Source organism: Nannospalax galili, unplaced genomic scaffold (assembly GCF_000622305.1).
Source record: "Nannospalax galili isolate Female #2095 unplaced genomic scaffold, S.galili_v1.0 scaffold739, whole genome shotgun sequence".
In the NCBI taxonomy this organism is placed as follows: Eukaryota; Metazoa; Chordata; class Mammalia; order Rodentia; family Spalacidae; genus Nannospalax; species Nannospalax galili.
In genome coordinates, this window is record NW_008342028.1 from 799,373 (window position 1) to 821,761 (window position 22,389).

The 22,389-nt window shown below is 39.8% G+C and overlaps 1 protein-coding gene across 1 annotated transcript in view; it reads right to left on the reverse strand.

Moving 5' to 3' along the window:
- Window positions 1-5,721: 5,721 nt before the first annotated feature.
- Bmper (BMP binding endothelial regulator) overlaps window positions 5,722-22,389 on the reverse strand; it is a 108,533-nt gene continuing 91,865 nt past the window's right edge. The window contains exons 7-8 of the mRNA XM_008837831.3: window positions 15,948-16,078; window positions 5,722-7,113 (exon numbers count right to left, since the gene is read on the reverse strand). Coding sequence (XP_008836053.1) covers window positions 6,932-7,113; window positions 15,948-16,078 — 313 coding nt within the window. The 3' untranslated portion in view covers window positions 5,722-6,931. The remainder of the gene's footprint in view (window positions 7,114-15,947; window positions 16,079-22,389) is intronic.

The window sequence follows — 22,389 nt, forward strand, 5'->3', positions numbered from 1 at the left end:
AGTTGCATGCATTACTGGTCTAAAAATAATAAATGTAAAATTATATGGGATAGATAGCATGCATACATATTATTTAGACAAATAATTCAGTATATTTGCTTTCACAAAAAATAGACCAAATAAGTCAGTTATACAAACAATAAATCATAGATCCAATTTCAAGGAAAATAAGCTTTGCTTTAGAAAATTGCATTCAAAATACACGTACACGAAATAAATTGCGTATGATAAATTTTACATTCAATAAATGAAATTAAATAGAACTTGAGTCTAGTAGAATGTAAAATTCCAAAAATTTGAAAATAACTTTTATTTTACTCATGTTTTGTGAGAACAAAAAATTAAATTGGGTATAGCATATTTTACATTTTTATAGTTTGCCCCAAAGTAAAACCAAAAGAAAAAATATGAATTTCAGAGAGATAATTATTATGGAAAAAATACTATGACCCTCATGAGCAGTCAAACACACTCATGAAGCTAGACATACCAATTCCACTGGAGTATTTTCTCTCTGACATTTTTTTAACATAAGAAACCTAGCCATTAAATCCCAAACCTATAGGGAAGCAAAGAAAAAACAAGTCATTTGGCTTTGAATTACTGGTGGTTCAAAGAGCAAGCCAAGTCTGGCTTGAGATCTACATTCACCAAGAAGGACCTTTGAATGGATGGCCCACCTCTTCACAGGCTTTGGAAGGACTCTCCTCAACGTAGCTCAGAAAAAAAGAGACTCAAAACATGAATTTCATGAAAATGAAATTCCTTGGGCTGAACCGCTCAATCAAAACAAACATCCTCAAATATCATCCCATCAGACAGGGAGAATGGTTTCCAGTTTGATCCAGCAGTCGGTTGTACATCCTCCCTGAGGCTTTGGGGTGTTTTGGAGTGGCAGATGCTGTGGATAAATCTGTCATCCAATCCTTCCTCTTCTTTCCAACTCTCATTTTCTTTTCACAGTCAGTTAGGTCTGAGAATAAGTGAAGTAAGCAAACGGGTTGGTAGGAATGTCCCCTGATCTGACTGTCTTCAAGTTACAGAATCATCAGAATTCATACTGAATGGGGAGGGTCCTTTGAATTCCCTTCTTTAGAAAAGTGTATGAGTGATGAGGAGAGTGTCCATCACGTCACATGTCTACTTTGCTAGGCAGCCTGTTGAGCACAGGCAGAGGAACTGACCAGCCCACTCCCTCCTATGTCCCTCCCTAATGCCCATTTTAACACTGAAGCCAGGAGGATATGCTTCTTTAAATTATGTGCAGAAATGAGAATGTAATAAAATGGTATTATACTGTTGGAGTCAGTGTAAACTTTTACATCACCAAAAAACATTTCCTAAAGCTACAAATTTCACTACCCAGTGACCCTTGGGGGAACTGTTTAATAAGCCAAGTTCCAGTTAGAAACCAGAGGCAGCTTATGTAAGTGTTCAAGGCTCAAGCTGGGTTATGACACAAAGTGGCTAGAACATGACAGAATAGCTCAAGCAGAACTCTGCATGAGCTGTAATTCCAGGCACTTTACCCCTAGGTGCCACCCGAAGCTGTTGACACCAGCCAGCAGGACCAGCTGTTTGGACCCTAAGCTCTGTCTATCCATCAGGCCACATTCGAAAAAGTCAACAAATGGAGTGGTGAAATGCATGCTCATGACCCTGTTCTGTTAAAGCAAACGCTATCCAGAGTGTCTGAACAGTGGCCCCTCAATATGCATGGGAGGGTCACTGACAGGTGGCAAGAATGCCCACTGAAGCTTCAGTGATATTATGAAGGTCAATCAAAGAAACTGAACACACCTAGGTGGAGGAGGGAAGGAGAATTTATAATGAAATACCTCTGCTTGTGCTTATCTTCTTAGAGATCAAGGGAAGCCTTCAAAGATCTCTCTGGGTGAGTTATGTTGTCACAGCTCTGCTGTGAATCTCCTACACCTGAACAGCACCTAAGGCCTGGGGTTCCCATGCTGCCTCTCTCCTTATTCCTACAGTTACCTGTGCCTTAGATGCCCAAAACACTTCCTCTTTGCCAATATGCAGGCATGCCTACATGCACAAGTGAGTACACACCTATGTATGTGCACACGTGCACTCACACATACACACATACATACAACTTTTGCATAAGTAAAGTCACTTTAGTCTAAAATTCATTTCTTTAGTTGTTTCTCTGACAAACCTTCCTTGATACCCTGATGAAAAGAATCTCAAGATGGGTTTCCTGAGCTTCCTAAGAAGAGCTGTGCACTCCTGTTTTATATAAGCCATTTGTCCCAGAGTGTGACTATTTCCAGAAGAACCATGTCTTCATCCTAACATGAAGGGTGACTATTTAGTTAAACTGAGCATAGACCGTCTGATGGATAATAGAAATGGTTTTCAATCTTCTCCCTACCAGCACTGTTTACAAGGGGGACTGGCATCACCTCCACTCGTTCACTCAAGCCAGAGACTCACCTGGCCACCATCCAATTGGCAACCCCTTGCTGTCTTCTTCCTAGTCCTAGGACCCTGAGAAAGTCCAGGGGAGGCATGATGAGTTCTTTTTGACTGAAAGCCCCACTTCCACACCACTGTCAGAACTCTCCATGAGATCAAGGCCTAGTCATGTCCCTCCCTTGCTTACAGAATTCCATCTCAGATCTGCCCTGGGGCACTTTTCCATCTAGTGCCTCAAACCACCAGGCAACACCACAGGAGAGGGCGGCAAGGCTGTTGTCGCCCTTTCCACTCTTAAAACTGTTGTACAGGACCTAAGATGTCCTGAGACATCAGGCAACCCTGAATACCTACTCCAGTACGTGGACATGCGATTCTTTGCGCCATAACAGAAAAAGCTTTGAGCAGTTAGCCCTGTCCTAAGGTATTCCCGAGGACCCATGATCATTAAGGTGACCATGTACTCTCTGAAACCCCGGCTGCCTCACATCTCTGCCTGCACCACCACCACCCATGCACCCTTCTCTTCAAGCTGCTCTGTCAGTGGCCCAGCCACAGGTTCAGACCCACCTGCTGCCTCAAAGCTTTTTCTTCCTCTGGCCGGACCACTGTTCTTACTCTTCAAGGCTCATCTCTAAGGAGAAATTCCTGATCCTTCTCACACTCATTTACCTTTTCAAAGCTAGCTTGTTCAAATTAATCTACAAGAAAACCACAAAAAAGGATGGGTTGCCTCCATGTTTCTATCATTCAGCTGTTGAATTAAACCCAAAGGAATCAATGTCTAGTTCAGGGTCAGCACGATCACCAGCGTTCTTCTATTTTCATGTTATTCCTTCTCAGCCAGTTGAATACTGTCATTTCTTCAGACTTAAAATCTTAGGCCCTGCTGGGCATGGTGGCACACGCTTTTAATCCCAACACTTGGGAGGCAGAGGCAGGTGGATCTCTGTGAGTTCAAGGCCAGCCTGGTCTACATAGTGAGGTCCAGGACAGCTGGGACTACAGAGAGACCCTGCCTCAAAAAAAAAAAAAAAAAAAAAAAAAAAAAAAAAAAAAAAAAAAAAAAAAAAAAAAAAAAAAATTTTTTAAATTTTTTTTTTCCAGGTCTCCAAAAGGTTTGTATGTCAGGATTTAGAATCAGAGTCTATTTTTGTTTGCTCCTGAGAGTTACTTTTGGAGGAAACTGCTAATTAAAATATCCCAGCACTTGTCCCCCAAGGCCGTCTCCATCTCTCATATCAAGCGCTTCTGGGAGTGTGTGCTGGTACCTGTCAGATCCAGATGAATGTGAGTGACAAAGAGCGGGGAAGTGAAGGGGAACTTCACAAGACACAAACTCAACGCATTCCACACAGAGCTGTTGCCACCACAAGGCTGGTATTCATTAGATTTTATTATTTGTTCAAGAAAAATTACTAATCCCTGCCAGTTAATTAGGGTAATATATTCACGGATGTTTGCAGCATGATTGTCAACTCCTTTTTGTATTTCTAAAATAGTTCATAAGAGTTCCTCAGAGCTGTTTATTCATATTTATTGGAGGGGGGAGGCATGTCCGCCCTCTGGGTCTTTCCTGTATGTGCTGGGAGGTGCTTCCAGTGGCAGCTCACAAACAGAAGTTAAAAGCAGGCCACACCTTTGACCTGAGGTGGTGGTGATTCTCAGTATGCCACTATTTTGACAAAATTGCTGTCAACGATGTCAAAGAGCCCCTTTTCTTCCTAGTTCATACTTTAACGTCAGAATGTTCAAGCATTCCTACTGTCACAGGGAAAGGGAAAGAGAGTACTCTATTGAGCACAACGGGAATCAGAATCGCTCTTGTGCGGTATCAAAGGTGTTTGTTTCTCATCAGATTCAGTATTCGCAGCTAATACCATAATCATAGTAAGAGTTCAGTGCACAGACAGAGCAGTATTATCCTGTGCCTTGTCCCTGTATGTATCTTGGATCAAGTCTCATCACCTTCCTCCTTTAAGAGGAAGTCAGACATTTTTAGTTCATGTCATCTAACCTCAGGAGTTTGATTTTGAGACTATCCCATCTAAATAAAGCAGGTCCACTAGTATTGAAGTGTTTAATGGTAGACCATTAGACAAAGTCACTGCTCAGCTCTTTCTAACTGCCAAAATCAGAATGTAGTCAACCACCCAGCTTCACTTCACCTTCTCCCATAGCCACGTGCCCATGCCTTAGTAGGTCTACTGAATAACCTTCTGCTCCATTTGACTTCTCTTTCTTCTTAGATTAAGAATTTTTAAAAAATGTGCAGAGGTTAAGCTAGGACCTGGATGTGTCATGCAAACATATAATCAGCCACCCCAAATGGTGGGATTGGTTCTCATTCATCCACCGTGACTGGCCATGATTATAAAAGTGTTGGGAAAGAGGTTGGTTAGCCTTGCTGGATAAAGTTACTCAGTCCATGAGTGAATCATGAGTGCTAACTAGCCACCCACAATTTTCCCTTCTGTATCATTTCCTTTCAGCAGCCCTCTTACATGGAGGAAAACCCAGAGTGACCTAGAAAGAGAGTTAAAGTCAACTTAAAGGAATGCTTGTTTTACAGAAGATAGAAATCAATCAGAAGAGTCCACTACTTTACCCTTTCCCTCCTCTCGGAAGACAGTAGGGTTGAATAAGGTTCCAAGTATAAGGGGTCGGTGCTGCAGTGCCTCAGATTATCGCTTAAGGTGCCCATGCTACTTAGTGATAGTAGAGCTAGTAGTGTCTAGATCTGAATGTCCATTCTGCTCATTATGCTGGTCAGGCCCTTTGTGTACAGAGGAGCTACATGGAAGTATGGCCAAGATGCTTAAACAAGGTTTACAAGGTCATAGACCACTCAAGCCAAGGCACATGTGAAGTCCTCTTTCCAAGTGTGTCACTGAATTAAGTCCTTGGCTACCTAGAGCCTCAGACTGGGGGCAGGTAAGGAACCATGCACAGCAGTGATCAGACCAGATGCCCTTGTGTCTGAGCAATTGCCGTGCATCCTTTACACCATGAGGGATGTTCCATAAAAAATTCAAATTAATGCCTTCACTGTCAGAAATATAAGTAAAATCAATATATATGCCTTTGATAAGCAAGGTCAATGCTCTAACAAAATTTTGAGCTTTGCTGTTATGTATCCATAGTGCTTTTTATTGAAAAAGCAAATTAATGAAGGGCAGGGTAAGTAAATTATATGTAAGTAAAATTGCTAAAATTGAATTACCTGAGTTAATATAGCTAATTTATGAAGTATAACACAAGACATCTTAAAGGAAAAATACATTAGTTTAAAACTTCAGCCCTTTATTTTCTAAGATGCAGAACATTTTACTTTTAGACATCAGTGGGTTTGAGTTTTTATATTCTTGCCATTTTCACTATTCAACAGAAGACAAAAGACAGGAAAATCACATGGTAACTAGTAGTAACATATCAGTAAATCAGAACAAATATATAGAACATTAGTTTTTGGAATGATGCTAAATGAACTGATCAGTAAATTCTTCCTTCCTGTCTAATACTTTCACATACCTCCAAAGAGCATTGGACAGGAATCCTACACAACATCCAAAACTTTCATGTTGTACATGGGACAGTCACAAAAGTGGATGACCTCTATCTACTTATTGGATTTGCTCATCCTAAAATGTTCTGAGACTCAGAGAAATTAGTATTTCTTCCTATGTTGTGCAATGGTTTCTCCAAATATCTTCTCATGCTCAATAAAATGCCATCCAGACACCCCTTAATCTCTCAACTCATAACATACAAATGGTCATATCCATCATACACACATAAATAATGAGGAGGCTTATGGACTATGCACAAGTGCAAAGAAATCATTCGATTCTTTGGTAACACCCTAGTGACAAATATGTATTTCTTGGCAACTATCCAGTTTTTGGAAATAACATCAGCCTATGACCCAATGAGGCCTAATAGGGTTTCCCTTGGTTTGCATGCACCATTAGGGCCTGTCGCCAATCTCCTGCCATCTCTCTCAGGCATACATTCCTTTCTTTGGAAATGTGAAATGCCCCTAGACAAATGTGCCCTTCTCCAAAGAAACAGATTTCTCACTCACAGATGCTGATTCAAATCTTAAATCAGGCAGGCAATTGAGGCGTCCTTGGAAACTTCCCCCAAATGACAAATGTATGCAACATTAAAGATATTTAATAGGTCTGCATGCCACCTTATTAAATTAAAAGCACCTGGTGTATTTATACAATGTATCCAATGGCTTAAAGATTAGGGTAGGTTCCTAGAAATAATACATGTCTTATAGCAAAAAATATACATATAATAATCCACCTATAGTTTATATAAATGATGAAATGTTTTGAATATATCTATATATCTATATATCTATACACATATATACTCTGTGTGTTTGCAGAATCAGGCACACAAATACTGCAGTCCTTCATTGGCTCTTCCACATCAGTGTCAAAGACACCATATTTCAAAGTCCTACAGACTGGAACAAAGGTCATCGCTGAGGACAAAGAACTGGCTTAATGCATCTTCCCTTATGAAGGACCAAGTTTGCTGGGCAGTGGCAGCCGGCAATGCAGGGCTTATTGCATGGACCAATCTCATTCCAGTTGTCACAGGTCTTCGCACATCCTGGGCCACAGGTGTCATACACAGCTCCATGCTTACACTGGGTGGCTAAAAAGGAAGAAATGAAGAAACCATGTGAAGAAATGGCCAGGTTAACCCACCCTCTGCCTAAGGCCAGTCCTTCAGGCGCCCATCAACGCAAAGACCCTCCACAGTACAAGTTCAGATTTATATTTTAAGAAGAGAGTGATGAACACCTAGCACCACCACCCCCACCCCCTGCCCAGACTCTGGGAATTAACAACCTCAAAGACCTAGCACCTGGGATAACTAACTGAAAAATAAAAACGACAGTAATAAAGACTTTTCATTCCTAAGTAAGAAATCAATAACTTTGTAAGGCCTTTAGACATTGGTAGGCTTATTTAGTTTTTAAAAATACCATGAAGAGTTAACCCCAAAGAGTCCTTCCAGCTACTAAGCTGTGATAAACAAAAACACCCTGTGAAACTGCATCCTTAGGGAATGACACACAGAAAAACACCCAAGAATATTGGCAATATGTGGTATATTTTAATCAAAGTGATCACGTGTTGCATGAATCAACTTGAGGCAAGTTAGAGCAAGAGGAGAGTAGTTTCAAATATAGAAATAAGATCAGATGTGGGACCAGGACAAGGGCAGCAGCTGGCTGGCCGGGCCAGAGAATGTAAAAATGATGATGATGACAGAGACAAGTCCTACCAATCTGATGTCTTTGTTAACCTAGAGCTGCAATGGTTTTGACAATCTTTTCTGAGATCTTGAAAATTCACAAACAGATTTTCTAGAAAGAAAACAATAATGCACACATCCTGGAATTTTTAAGACAAATTGACTTAGGCGGGGTTAGTTCCAGAGACAAAGAAAGAGGGAGGGTGATTCTCATTCTCATCAATAGCAATTTTGACATACACGGGAATGTAGAGCAGGGACTCCAGGAGCACCAGTGGCAATCCAAACTTCATCTGAAATTGCTTCAAACAAAAGTAACAACAATGGAGGATTGATTGTTCTCAGCTTCCCCTTCTCCATTGCTCTTTGTGCAGTTTGCAGACAACACCTAGGGAAGGATCCTTCAGCCATAGAACTTAAGGATCCTGCAACCATAAAACCTAGAACTGATTCATTTGTTAATGACTCTTACTTTGAGTCTGTTAAATGATATATTTAAAGTTACCCTAAAACTTTGGAAAAATTTCCTCCTACTTAACTAATAACATGAAATAAATTCTGTAAAAGGTATCTGGAATCCCATAACTCTAGCAAAAACCAAGTAAGAACAGAGGCAGCCTATCCAAAGTCTTCTCAATTACTTCCCATATATTTTACCTTATGAGTCGTATGAAATATTTGAGAAACATTTGATGGTACCAGCTTTAAAATATTTGACTCTGGAGATTAGTAAATGGCTCATGGGTAAAGTGCTTGGTGTGCAAGCATAAGGACCTGCATCTGGATCCCCAATACCCCACAGCCGGGTGTAGCAACATGTGTCTGTAATATTAGCACTAATGAAGCAGAGACAAGAAGATCCCTGGAGCTTGCTGGCCAGCCACCATAGTCAATCAGTGAGCCCTATCTCAAAAAATAAGGTCAAAAGCCAAAGTTAATGATGCCCAGTTTTGCTCTTTGTCCTCTACACCACATACACCCATGTGCATATGCACCTGCTTAACATGAACATGCAGACACATACAAACATTTGACTCTGAATTTTTTATTTTTTTTCATGGATCTGTTAAAAACTGTCAATTATTAACTATACCTAAGAACTACCTGTTCTGAACAAAGCTACTGTGCAAGATACTTTGCTGTTAAAGACAAATGACATAGTCATTTGTCTGATCCATGTCAGAGGGATGAGTTACCAGTGGCTAATTACCAGTCAACTGTATTGTAATTGTAGCCTTATTGATTTCTGTGTTTGGCTCAGCCTCTTGGTTTTTTGATGTGTCTTCTGAAAGATAACTTCAAATCTCAAACAGCTAATTGTCTACCCCTTACACTGTTTTTATTTCTTTCTTTTTCATACCCATGTGATCTGAATGGTCTGGTGTTTACTCTCTACCTCACATTGGAATGTAAGCTTCCTGAAGGTGGAGATTTGTCTGCCCTATTACTACAGCTTGAGAACCTAGTTCATTTTCTGGGTTATAGAACATGTTGTGTATAAAGGCCATCCATAGATACTTGTTCAGTAAATGAAGGCATCAGGCAGACAATCATAGCAGAAGAGAGGACTGGACATGTCTGTTTGCCCCTATGGAGCTGCTCTACCTGATCCCTTATGCAAAGTTATTACCAGCAGGAGACTGAAGGAGAAGAGGAGAGTGAGGTCAGGTACATTGACCCCTAGCACCAACCTGTGGTCATTGTGATCCACTTCTGGTGTTGGAAAGTCTTCACTATAGTATTCCCTCTATCCCCAGTTCCCAAAAACTAACTTCCCTAGCCTGATTAAGCCCAGAAGGAGTAATAGCTGGTTTGTTATTTCCTTATGCCCTATCCATATTCTTTAAAGTACCTTTTCTATTAAACATACTTTGTCAATTTGAGTGTGCCAAGATTCAAACACATACAGTATAAGTAAACTGTTACTGTATCTTACACTCCCTGACATTACCTCCACAGTGTAACTTAATATGAGAATTACTGAAGAACTTGCTGATGCTGGGACTACATACCAATTAAAATCAACTAGAACTTCCGAAAGTGGGACCAGGGTGACAGTCATTTAAAATGAACACACGGCTTCCACAAGGCAGATTGGTGACTCTAACCTGCAGTCAGGACTGAGACTTGTCCTGTAAATAGCCTTCACATGCATGTTTCCCTCACTGCAGAGATGAGCAACCAATGGTGGCTCCAAAGTGAAAGCAGGTGCACAATGGAAGGTCCTACCTGTTCCCAACCATTGTCCTCAAACTCTGCTGGATCTCTTCCACCATCAAAGCATGAAATCCTCTTTCAGGATTCATTTAAGGCATGGACGTGGGTAACCTGCATTCACCTACTCACTGCCGCTCCAAATTTATATATAACTCTGTTTGCCATTTAGGTTTTCTGCTCTCTGCTCCAGAAACTTCCTTGCTGTCCTTCTTTCCCCTTGCACATCAGTCTTCTCCCTCTGTTTAGCAAAGCCATTCTTTAAGCTAGCAGACTTACTTTTTACCCCTTTCAGTGCCAAAGTTTACGGAAAATTTTACAATCATTTTGCCTTACTCTGCAGTTCATTAACACAACCTGTTTTTCCCACCCATTACTTTAAAAATATTTTATTTATTATTTTTATTTTATGTGTATGAGTGTAAGTGCACCCATGTCATACAATGCCCAAAAAGGACAGAGAGGACATTGAATCCTCTGAAACTGGAGTTACAGATGGTTAACTGCCATGTGGGTGCTGGGATCTGAACGAGGTCCTCTGCAAGAGCAGTCAGTGCTCTTAACTATTGAGCCACCTCTCCAGCCCAACCCACTACGTTTTGAAGCAGTTCCCTCCTAAGTTTTCACTGAGGGCCATTGCTGACATAATGGCAGCTTTCACTCTCTAAAGACCCCACAAAGTATTTGGCCTTTTGTCTATTTTCACTTATAATATCAAACTCCCCTCTTTGCTAACTTCTTTAGGACACATGTTGGGGACGAATATTCAAATTACCTCTTATAGTCTTTCCTAATATTGTCTCAGTCCTTTCTCCTCTCCTCTTCCTCCCTAACTCCACTCCAGATCTGTTTTCCAATTGCAGAACTCTGACTCTACTATTATTAACTTTAAATCTTTGACAAATTTAATTTCTTATCTTCATTCAAATGTCACTTCCTTCAAATAGCTTCCTGGACCCCCAGATGTCCTCCTCCCTCTGCATCTCACACACTTTCCACATTGTAGTTATTTGTTTGAATTGTCCAAATACAGTGCAGCTCTGGTTCGTGCGTGTGTATGTGTGTGTGTGTGTGTGTGTGTGTGTGTGTGTGTGTGTGTGTGTGTACACATGTGGGTCTGTGGTCTGTAGGGCTGTGTATATGAATGTACATAATCACTGGCCTGGAGTTTGCCAAAGTAGGCTAGGCTGGCTGGCTGTCAAACCTCAAGGATTCTTCTGTTTCCCCCTCCCCACTTCTGGGATTACAAGCATATGCCACTCTGCCCTGCACTTTTTAACCTGGGTTCTGAAGCTTAAACTCATGTCCCTAGTGAGCAAGGCAAACACTTTACTGACCAAGCTATCTCCCAGCCCTTCAGATGTGATTTCTCTTAGAGAAACTCCTAAAAAGCCTTTAATGATCTCTGAAAAGATATTTATATCTCAGCACCACCTTTCAAGATTTCCACTGAGTTTGCAGCAAAGTCTGTGTATTTGTAGCTTTAAACGGTTCTAAGAGTCTCCCCCCCGCCCTAGGTTGAAGAGAATGAGCCACTGAGGTTAGGCTCCTGAGGGAAGGGCCCTTATCTGCTAAGACCCAGAGTTCTGACACAGGACCAAGCACAGAGGGGCAGTTTAAAAAGAGCCTATTGGATGATGGTTTTTTTTCTTCCCTGCCTCTGATGATTTCATGATGATTAATGGCATTTAATCCATCACTCCATTTCCAATGTGGATTTTCTTTGTACAGCATCAAGTTCATTTTCCATACTTTTGTTTCCTGACCACCTTTCAGCACTCACCTCCTCAAAGTTTTCTTCCCTTTCAACTGTTGCCCGAGTTGCTAAAGTTCCTTTGGAAAGTTCCTCTTTCCAACTGTCTTCCTTCCCTATAGAAAAATCTCGCCTGTGTCTTCTCTTGTCTTGTATCCCCAATTCTTTCTTCTAGCTCCACCACTTACTTCCACCAGTGACCCCTTATCTTTTCCATATCAAACACTGACATATTTCACAGTGGATAGGTAGAAAGTAGACTACAGGAAATGAAAGACAAAAAAAGAGAAATTTCTCCTCATTGTTTTCCATCATACAGAAACATCTCATTTCAATTTCGGTTAAAATTAAATCAAAAACACCTATAGAGTATTGCTATGTTTGTTCTCTTAAGCTTGAGGATCAGATGTGAGACAGATACCATCTATGACCTCCAAGTACAGAGGCTTGGCTTACAACCAAGTAGATGAACCTGACAGGTAAATTCCTAATACAAAGTAAAGTAGCTCTACTAGAGGATGAGACCAAAATGCAGTATAAGAGCAGAGACAAAATATTGACTCAACATTGAGCATCAGGTAGGGATCAAGAAAAACTACAAAGAACAAATCCCATTGACATAATAAAAAGCAAGCAGAGGGCTGCTTTTTATTACTACAGTGACTCATAGTAAAGGCATTACATGCTGATTTTGTCAATTTATGCAGTAAGCATCTCCCTGTGCTATCTAGAATTAAGCTGTTTCTATGCTTCACCCCCTCACCTGAGTGCGGAAGTCATAATACCTAACTATATCTCCTGTATTCACAGGAGGCAACCAGTCTGCCAAGGAAAAGCTCAAAGTATGTAACTGGGTAGAGATGTAGGGGAGGCACTAGCACACATAGGGGCTGTGGAAGCAAATGAGGAAGAAGGAAAGTACTCACAGGACAAAACAAACCATACACAGTGCTACAGAAAAACACAGAAACCTGCTTTACCAGCACCTGTTCCAGCTGCAAAATGTGTTAGTGAAGGTGCGGTGTCAATGAGCATCAGTTGCAGGCTGCAGGTGGCAGAAGTTTTTCTAAAGATGGCAATGTGGGATACAGGAGACAAGATCACAACAAATTTACAGAATCAGAAGCTACAGAGGAACACCTACCAGGAGTGGTTGAACAGAAATCAATCACTAATGCTAATAAAGATCTAGGTATCAAATACTTGGATAAATCAACTGATACTCATATAAATTCATATTCACATTTTGTTTAATGCTCTTGCTTTTCTGTGTTCTTTTAATGACTGAAAAGAGAAGCCATGGTTTAAACTGGCCTGGGTTTGATACCCAAGTCTCCTTACTTTGTAGTTCTTAGACTCTTAAACTTTTAGCAAATTACTTAATCATTCTCTCTCAATATCTTTATCAATAAAATGTATGATTTATAATGTTTACTGTATAGGTCATGGGCATGCGATAAGATACGATATAAAATTATAGTACAATGCTTAGCAGAGGACATAAGTGCTAAGAATGATTACTATTAAACACCTATGTAATGTCGCTTGTTCATTCAGCATTTCTTGCCTGGTTTACTTCTTTGTTCAACTCCCAAGATTTTTACACTGGAATGTCTTAAGAGCCTCAAGTGCTGTCTTGAGTTACAGAACCTGGGAGTTACAAGCAAGTAAATTATATTCTTACAGTCTTCAATATTCTAGATGAATCTGACCTAACTATATTGAGAGATGCAACAGAGCCCTGTAAATCAATTTTCCATATACCAGCTGCCAATCTGTGGAAGTCGTGTGTGTGTGTGTGTGTGTGTGTGTGTGTGTATGTGTTTGTGTAGCATCGTCTGCCCTGATGGAGCTATATTTCACACAGATGGCTCCACTAATTTTGAAAGGTAAAAGGAACCTTTCAGGGGACATATTCCTTTTCCATTAGAAAATCAATTTTAGCTTCAGAGATTTAGGACCTAAAATGAGGATGCTGATGTGAAATGTGTAGTCCTCAAATGCAATGTGTGCCCTGGAATGATGCTAAGTATTGCCCTGGGCCAGGAGGAGAAGGTTCATATATCCTGTATCTAATATAATCCAAACCACAGCAACACCACAGCTAACAAAACACACAGAGTTCTTCATTACACCAGGATGGATGCATGGGTGCTCTCTTCTCTCTATTTTATTAATTTTCTGGGAGATTTAAGAAAAGGAAAACCCAAAATAAAGTAAGGGAGTTAGGTGTATTAAAGATGAACTAGAAAGACTTGATCCTGAGCAAGCACAGCCCTCTCATATTTGACCTAGCATGGAAGCCTGGGGTCAGAGGTTAAACATTTGCCTCACTTCCAGCATCTACAACTGCACTTTAATATGAATTATTCATATCAGCTCAATACTCCTCTGAGAACAGGAGTACAGACAGAGTGGTGTTCTTGCTGTAGAAAGTGAGCCCTGACATAAAGGTTATACTTGGCTTTGCAGAGTTGAGAGCAAAATTGAAGGGATCTCACTGGTAGATAAAAGACTTCAATCCCTTTACAAAGACACAGCCTCATCAAAGGGCAGATTCTCCCATGTACCCATCGTCCTACTATACCAAGGCCACCCAAGAAGCACACAAGCTAACTGGGGCTGCAGGTGAAAGTCACCTGCCTAGGAAGTTCTTAGAGGTACACAGGCCAACTAAAGTAGGCTGTTTAGGAATGGGGCTGAAGCCTGGCTTCTAGCATGGTTTTTAACCTCCCAGAGTGATTCTAATTCCAGCTAGGTCGAGACCTACTGCTTTAAGTGAACACAGTGTCTGTGCACTGTAAACATGGATTCAAGGTAATTCTTCACTCTTTAAATCCACTGCCATACTCATGTCCCACCAGTGAAGGCATTCTGGAGCTCATAATGACATTCTTTCTTATCTAGGATGTGAGCTAAGCTTATTAGGACTATCTTAGAATAATGAAAATCAGACTTTTCTTTCTTAGCAATCTGGCCCTTTATACTGAAAAGCTTCCCAATTCTTGACCTTAGAAGACAAATATTCATCACAACTTCAACTCTAAATAGGAGCAGTTGTTCCATTGACTAAGCATGCTTCATACATCTATCAGTAATACTTATACCCTGGCATGGTGAAATTCCAGAACATCCCTCTCTATTTTAAAACAAAACATCATGAGTTTTATAGCATGAGCACTTCAATAGCCCTTCCCTGGTCATCTGTCTTCAGCATGGACTCTCTCCAGTCTTTGGAAAACATGCTTTCTTAGAGTTCACCAGTGGTTTCCACTTTCCTTGAAATAAAAGCTCTGCACAGCTCTGTACAGTCCATCCTCTACTCTACCCATTCTCACTGTGGTCCCCTTTACCTTGTACACCAGGATAAAACCAGAACTGACTCCTTTCCAATGTGGACAGTACTAGTTCTATTCCACATGGTTCTACTGCATACACTCACTACCTGTCCTGACTACCTTCAGTCTCTCAGGGTGGTACTGAAATGCCATCTCTGTAAGGAAGCCTTCCTCTTCGCCCTAAAGAGTCACCTACCCATTCTCCATTTGCTGTCTAACCCTATGCCCTATTTGTTTTTCTTCATAATTAACTATAATTTGCAAGTGTTTATTGTAGTGTTAACATTTTGATCTGTTTTTTCCAGCACTTCAATGACAAGAAACTCATCACTCATAATCATCAAAGCACCCACAGTGTCTAACAAAATGCCCCATGCTTACACACTTTGTAGTAAATATTTTTAGATGAATAGAGGAATCTATTTTACATATATCAAATAAGCTAATGAATGAGGATAAAGGGTGAATAAGCACTAATGTAGGAATTTGTTTCTCCAGGGGAGCAAAACATCCACTGAGGTCTGTTCAACAATCTCTTTTTAAAAGATCATGCCTATCCTGAAGACCTTAGATGACTGTGACAGTCCTGAATCTCCTCTGTCCACACATGACCTAAGCCAATTATGACTGTCCATGTACTAAGTACATCCAGCTGGAAGCTTGGAGTTGAGAGGATTTTGCAACAGTGGAAATCCTTAAATTGCTTAAGTATGCATGTCACAAAAAATTTGTCTTAAATGCTGTATACTCTGCCCCATGGGAAGCTTCTGTGTTTTATCAAGTTGCAAACCAGTTGGGTCACTGACAGAATTTCCCTTTATTCCAGGATATGGCCCATTCACATCAGTGTCTGTAAATCTCCCCATTGCATCCTGGCCACAGCAGTGACCTTCTGTTGGAGGGACCCTCCAGGGCCTTCTTACCTGCACAGCGCTGCTGAGGCTCCCAGTGCACCTTGATGCCTTCTCTCTGGCAGGCACGGGTATATGCTAGAAATGACTCACAGTAACAATTTTTATGGACTGGACATTCACACATGTCTGTCACACAGGACCTATGGGACCCAACAGAGAAAAAACATATTTTAAAATGTCAAATTAACAAATACCTTCAGAAAGTTGGGTGATTATATGAGAGTGTATATATGAGGCATGATTGACCATTAAAGGCTGTTATTTGTGGTTGAAATCCTAAAATATAAGTATTAAAAGTTCCACGTGCAACCTTAGTGCTGAACACCTTTGAGCTCTGCAATATGAGGTTTTCTTTAGTCTGGCAGGACCTTTCAAAAGGTTTTGTTGCAATGACTGAAATGTTCTAATATTTCAACTGTTCAAAGAGGCCACTATCTATATTTGGTGATTGAGGACCTGGCAGACAGATGGTGCAACTGAGCTACTGGATTTCTAAGTTGACTTAATTTTAACTAACATAGACATACACAGAACTAAGCCCAGAGGCTACCCTAGTAGAAAGGCAGTCCTTAGCACATAGTCACTGTCAACATGCTGCCATTTGTGAATGTAACCAATATTAGAATGGTTGGTTCCACAGAACACACCCAAAAATAGCAACAAACTTGATAAGAGCATAAAAACCCATACTTTCATAAGATGTACAATTAGCATTCACTTTTTCAGTGTCTTAGAATGCTATATCCATCTTCAATTTTAGAATTCAGGATAATAAATTACCAAGAAAGCAAGCATTTCAGATACTTGATTAGCTTGAGCAGTGAAGAGGATTGAATCAATGTCTCCACAATTTAAGTTTAAATAGGAAAATGAATGATCAAGATATCAAATGTAAACATGTTTAAGTGAAAACTAATAAATTCTTAGACATGTTGATTATATAAACACAATAAAGACCTTGCATTAGTATAAATTATTACAGTTTATTAAATAATTTATCATCTGCCACACATGATAAACAAGGCATACTGACTCTAATTCCTGTGTTATAAATGAGGGGATCACTTTATTACAAATAAAAAGATGGGCCCATATTCATTCTTATAAGTGGCAAAAGAAGAAATGATATTCTATTTCCTAACTTTGAAAGCTATAGCCCTCTTATTGTATCATACTACAATCTTGCAAACAAAATTACTGCTTAACAAGTTTGAGTTGACTTTTATTAAAGAAAACTCCAAGATTAATAAAACTAAGGTACTCTTATCTTTCATGTCTTTTTAAAGCAAATTTCCTTCCCCATATATTCCATTTCAAGGCTGAAAAAGAAAACTTAATAATCAAGATTGTAAGTAATGCTTATGAACCTGAAAGTGTTTGGAACATGACTATGTAGTGTCAACATGTCAATATTTCTCTTGGTGTGGGATATGTAGCCACTGATTGCAGAGAAGAGTTAGCTCTCTCTGGGCACTAGTTGCTATACCACTTGCTATAAACTAGAACTAAATATCAGAAATCATATTCAAAGATTGGTGTTAGCACAGTACACTCACAAAAGTACCACAGCCTAGCACTAAAAGACACAGGCTAGAGAAACAGTAACTTAAAAGACAAAAAGACACAGAGCTGACACTTAAACAGGTGTCACTTAAACAGGTTGGTCCATTTCACTGCCAGATGCATATCATTTAACACATTAACCAGGACTGAAAAACTGATCTCTATCATTTCTATAACAATGAAAGCTGCATTTCTAATACTTAGACCAAAATGTAGTTCCAATTCTTAGATTCCAGAAATCTGGTAAAATCATATTATAGCAAACGCATTCAGGCACTGAATATATAGTTGTGTCTTTACACTGAATGGAGCTTCTGCATTTCCAAAGAAAAGTCAAATCAAGCTTTTCTTTAAAGTGGCCACTCAATGTCAACTATGAAGTCAGTGAAACCCAAGTCCTTCTTCTCTGAATTTTCATTACAGAAAGACTTACACCTATCATCTTCAAGCTGAGACTTCACAAAGAGCATTGTTGGCTGCCCTAGGTTCCTCCTCTAATACCATGCCCAATTCACATCTCCAGTAAGGTTGTGACTCCCCTCTTTGTGGACTATGCAGAGGTCTCTCCTCTGTATACAGCTCCCATTGGTATGGTACATGTTGACTGGCCTCTAGTGAGCTTGGTAATGGATGGGATTATGTAGAAAAGGGCTTGTCTTAACATGAGAAAAGGACATATCCTACTGCAAAGAACACCTACTGTGATTCTGTAAAATTTTCATGAGCAGTAAACAAATAAAATTTAATTTGTTTGAATGACCAGATTGTTAGTGACTATTACCCATGTTTCTTCATGATTTCTACTAGTTGCCTTATGAAACTACTTCTTCTATTTAAAATGAATTTTGAACAGTTGAATCCAATTTTATTGAAATGTTGAGACTTAAGTACACATTTAATAACTTTCTCCAATTATATATATATATGTATATTCTACCTCACCAACATATTCAACTAATAACATGACTACATACTAAAACTAAGGAAGAATTGAGATTTTTCAGATGCCCTGGTATTCATGAGAAACAGCATTTAATGGAACAATGTTTGTCAAAATCAGTCTTTTACTTGAATTATTCCAACATAATTTTTAAAAGCTTGAAAGATGTGTTTTGTCACAGATGTTAAAATTCTAAGATATGTTGGGGCTGGAGAGATGGCTCATCTAAGAGCACTGACTGCTCATTCAGAGGACTGGGCTTGATTCCCAGCACCCACAGGGCAACTAACAATCGTCCATAACTCCAGTTCCAGGGGATCTTATGACCTCTTCTGACCTCCATGGGCCCTGCACGACACCAGTGCACTTACATACATGCAGGCAATACACTCAGCCACATGAAATAAAATAAAAATACTAAATTAAATAAAAATAAATAAAATTCTAAGGTACTGGTTTTCATATGTAAAGTTGTTTAATTTCACACAAATTACACTCAGTTTGTGGGAAAAAATGGGGACGTTTTTTATATATACTTATTGTCAAAAGGCTAAAATTGCTTACTCTTAAATTATATGCAAGATTTTTGTTTTTACATAGATTGTCTCCAGGTCATATCTCTGGCCATCCTGGATATGAACTGAATTTCCCAGAAGGTCGTTAATACTCGACTAACTAAATCTTATGAGAGTTCTATCTAGTTCGAGGATCTCTCATAAAGAACCAGGATAGGAAAGAGGCAGATACCACTCTTACCCTACCTAACAGAAATTTGGAAGTGTTAGGAACTCTGCCCAAGGTTGCATTGCCAAGGGATGTCTCTCTCTCTGCAAAACTATGAATTCAGATCAGTTTGTTCTGCTTCCCACATCTACAATAATGTCATCAGATAATCTTCCTGGAGAACATTTTGGTAATTTGAAGGAGCATCCAAAGAAAGGTCCTCATTCTTCAACAGGGAAAGTTTAGACTCAAGACTCAATGATCCATGTGGTCAGAGACTTCACATATAAAGATTTCCATCTCAATGCACTCTAAGTCAAGAAAGAAGAAATAACTAGACTGCCTCAAATAGGGCCCCATTTAAGCAAATTTAGTTGACCTGTGCAGTGAAATACTCCATGGCTATTACACTAATACTTTGGAAACATCTTAAAACAAGGAAAAATGTTTGGGGAAGATTAACTAGGGGGGATCAAAATAAAAAATTCAATGTTGTGTAACAGAAAACAAAAATAAGTGAAAACAGATATGTACAAGTGTTTATAATGACCAACTTCGGGGTGGTAAAATTATATTTTTTTTGATTTCTGCAATGAACACGTATCACTTCTTGAAAGACAAATATCAAAACTTACTTTCAAAACAAAAAATAGCAGGGAATACATTCATATTTAAACCCTAATTTAGGAATGATAGTTGGAAAATAAAGAGTGGAAAACTTAGAGAAAGTTCCAGCATCAATTTGTAGGTCCTAGTTATTACATACTTCTGCTGCAATCATTTTAGTCTGTGTCAGGACCTCCTGTATACACGTTGATTCAAATGACCTTATGCTGTCTTTAACTTCCATTTCAATGGTCTTCTGATAGTGTGAATTTCACTGCTAGACAGATGGAAAGGATAATGGAATAATTACATATGCTTTTCTGATTACAAAAGAATTTACTAAGAGAAAAATAAAAGCATCTTGAAATACACTTCAAACTTCAGGAAAGGAAAAAGCTATTATTCAATTGTTCAGTTTATGCTCATCACAGTTAATTCAGTGTGGGGAAAATGCAGTTTATGGCCTGTTGGAGTTGAATTGCTGTGTGGTGTTTCTCAGAGATTATTGTCTCTTCTTTACTAGGAATGCATCAATATTGTATGTATATTCAGGTTATAACATAAATAGTGAGTAGTGACAGAGATTTATGGCCTTGATATCTACTTTTTTATTTTTATTTTTTTTATGTGTATGTATGTGTATGTGCCTGCATGTATGTGAGTGTACCCGTGTCATGCAGTGCCGCGGAGGTCAGAAGAGAGCTTCTGATTCCCCTGGAACTGGAGTTAAGGTCAGTTCGTAACCACCATGTGGGAGCTGGGAATCGAACCCACGTCCTCTGCAAGTGTAGTCAGTGCTCTTAACCGCTGAGCCATCTCTCCAGCCCCGGTATCTGCTTTTAAGACATTATCCTGTCACAATTATGTGGTTTGTCAGGAAGCTCAGATGCCTTCGTGCCAGTGGGAAAAGGGGTTGCCCTACACTGAGTTTTTCCAGAAGGCCTCTGCAGGTGGAGCATACCTGCCTATTCTTTTAGTTTCCTCTGTAAATGAACTAAAAAAAAAAAAGGTCATGTGGAGGCAAAACAAGGGGGAGGGAGGGAGGACGCTAAAAGCTGCTAGAAAGAGAGAATGAAAGTCATGTAGAACTTTCTGGCATCATAGAGGGAGACTTAAGATCTGCTGGCTTTTCTCCCAGAGGAAGTAAACTGACAAATAAATGTTGTCTGACACCAGATAGGCCAGTAGAAGAGAAAATGGCCACACACTAGGCATCCTCCTAAGGCTCCTTGTCCTCAGTTTGACAAGATAGGACACCGGAGGACCTACTGTCCCTAGAACTGACATTTCCCCAAGGACAGAACCCCTGATGTTATTCCTAGCATGAGGAAGCCCTCTGTTTCAGTTTGTTTCCAACTTGAACATCATCATCATGGCATGGAGCCTTGGGTAGATCTTGAGGTCACAGACATCAAGGTCTCAGGAAGTGCCAGCTGTATTCATCAGTCCTGAATATTAAAAACTATTTCTTTTTTAGTTAGGCCCATTCTCAAGTTTACTATGATCAAGACAGTAAATAAGAAGGCAACTTTTAGTCTGTGACCTCCTCCCCAAGTCTAGTACATCCTGCCTTCCATGATAAGTATCTCTTCAGGGGGATGATTGGAGGATGATTTGGCTACAGATAGTTTCTTCATCTTAAACCTGGAAACTAGATGGATGTTTTCCAGTGGCCTATCTTCCAAAATCAAATTCAAACCTTTTTCAAACCACCATCAATTCTAGTGAACAGCTTTAGAGTTGGTCCTTAAGCTCCAAGCTGAAATGTGTTATATTTGGTACAGTATTAATTGTGATCATCTGAGTCTTTGAATCTTGTGTACTTAACTGCTATTCTAATTTCTATCTGCTCATGTATACAACTGCTTCACTCTCAGATGGTCCTGCAGCAGCCTAATTTCATGTGTTTGTGTCTCTTTGATTGTCCTACAAAGCCTGCATGCCATCAGGATTGGAGAGTGGAGACTCTAAACCCTTCTATGCTCCATTTCAGCCATAAGTAGCCACATTGACACAGTTCCCATATCCTAATTTTAGTGTCTTTGGTCTTGAGGGGGAATTGTTAGATATTGAGTTTGAGATTAGCAGCATTAGAGGACATTAGGGGATAATCCCTCTTTCTTTATTACCATCTTGTAAAATCAAGGACTATAACTGTAGTGCTCTGACTACTGGTCAAAATAATGGGATCTGAGTTTCATCTCTGGTCATGGGTTGAGACATAATGTAATGAACCGCTATCTTTCTAAAAAATATTTTTATTATTTTTATTGTATGTGTATGAGTGTATTGCCTGCGTGTATGTGAGTGCACCCGTGTCGTGCAATGCCGCAGAGGTCAGAAGAGGACGTCGGATTCCCCTGGAACTGGAGTTAAGGATGGTTCGTAGCTGCCATGTGGGTGCTGGGAATTGAACCCAGTCCTCTGTAAGAGTAGCCAGTGCTCTTAACTGCTGAGCCATCTCTCCAGCCCCATGAACTATCTTAAACTGTACAAGATTATTCTCCAGTGGAGACTTCCTCATAAAGAATGAGGACTTACAACTTTCCATTCTTCTAAGAGTCAGCAAAAAATTGGACCTGTCAACCACCTGAAAAGAAAGGACCCTCAGAAAACTTT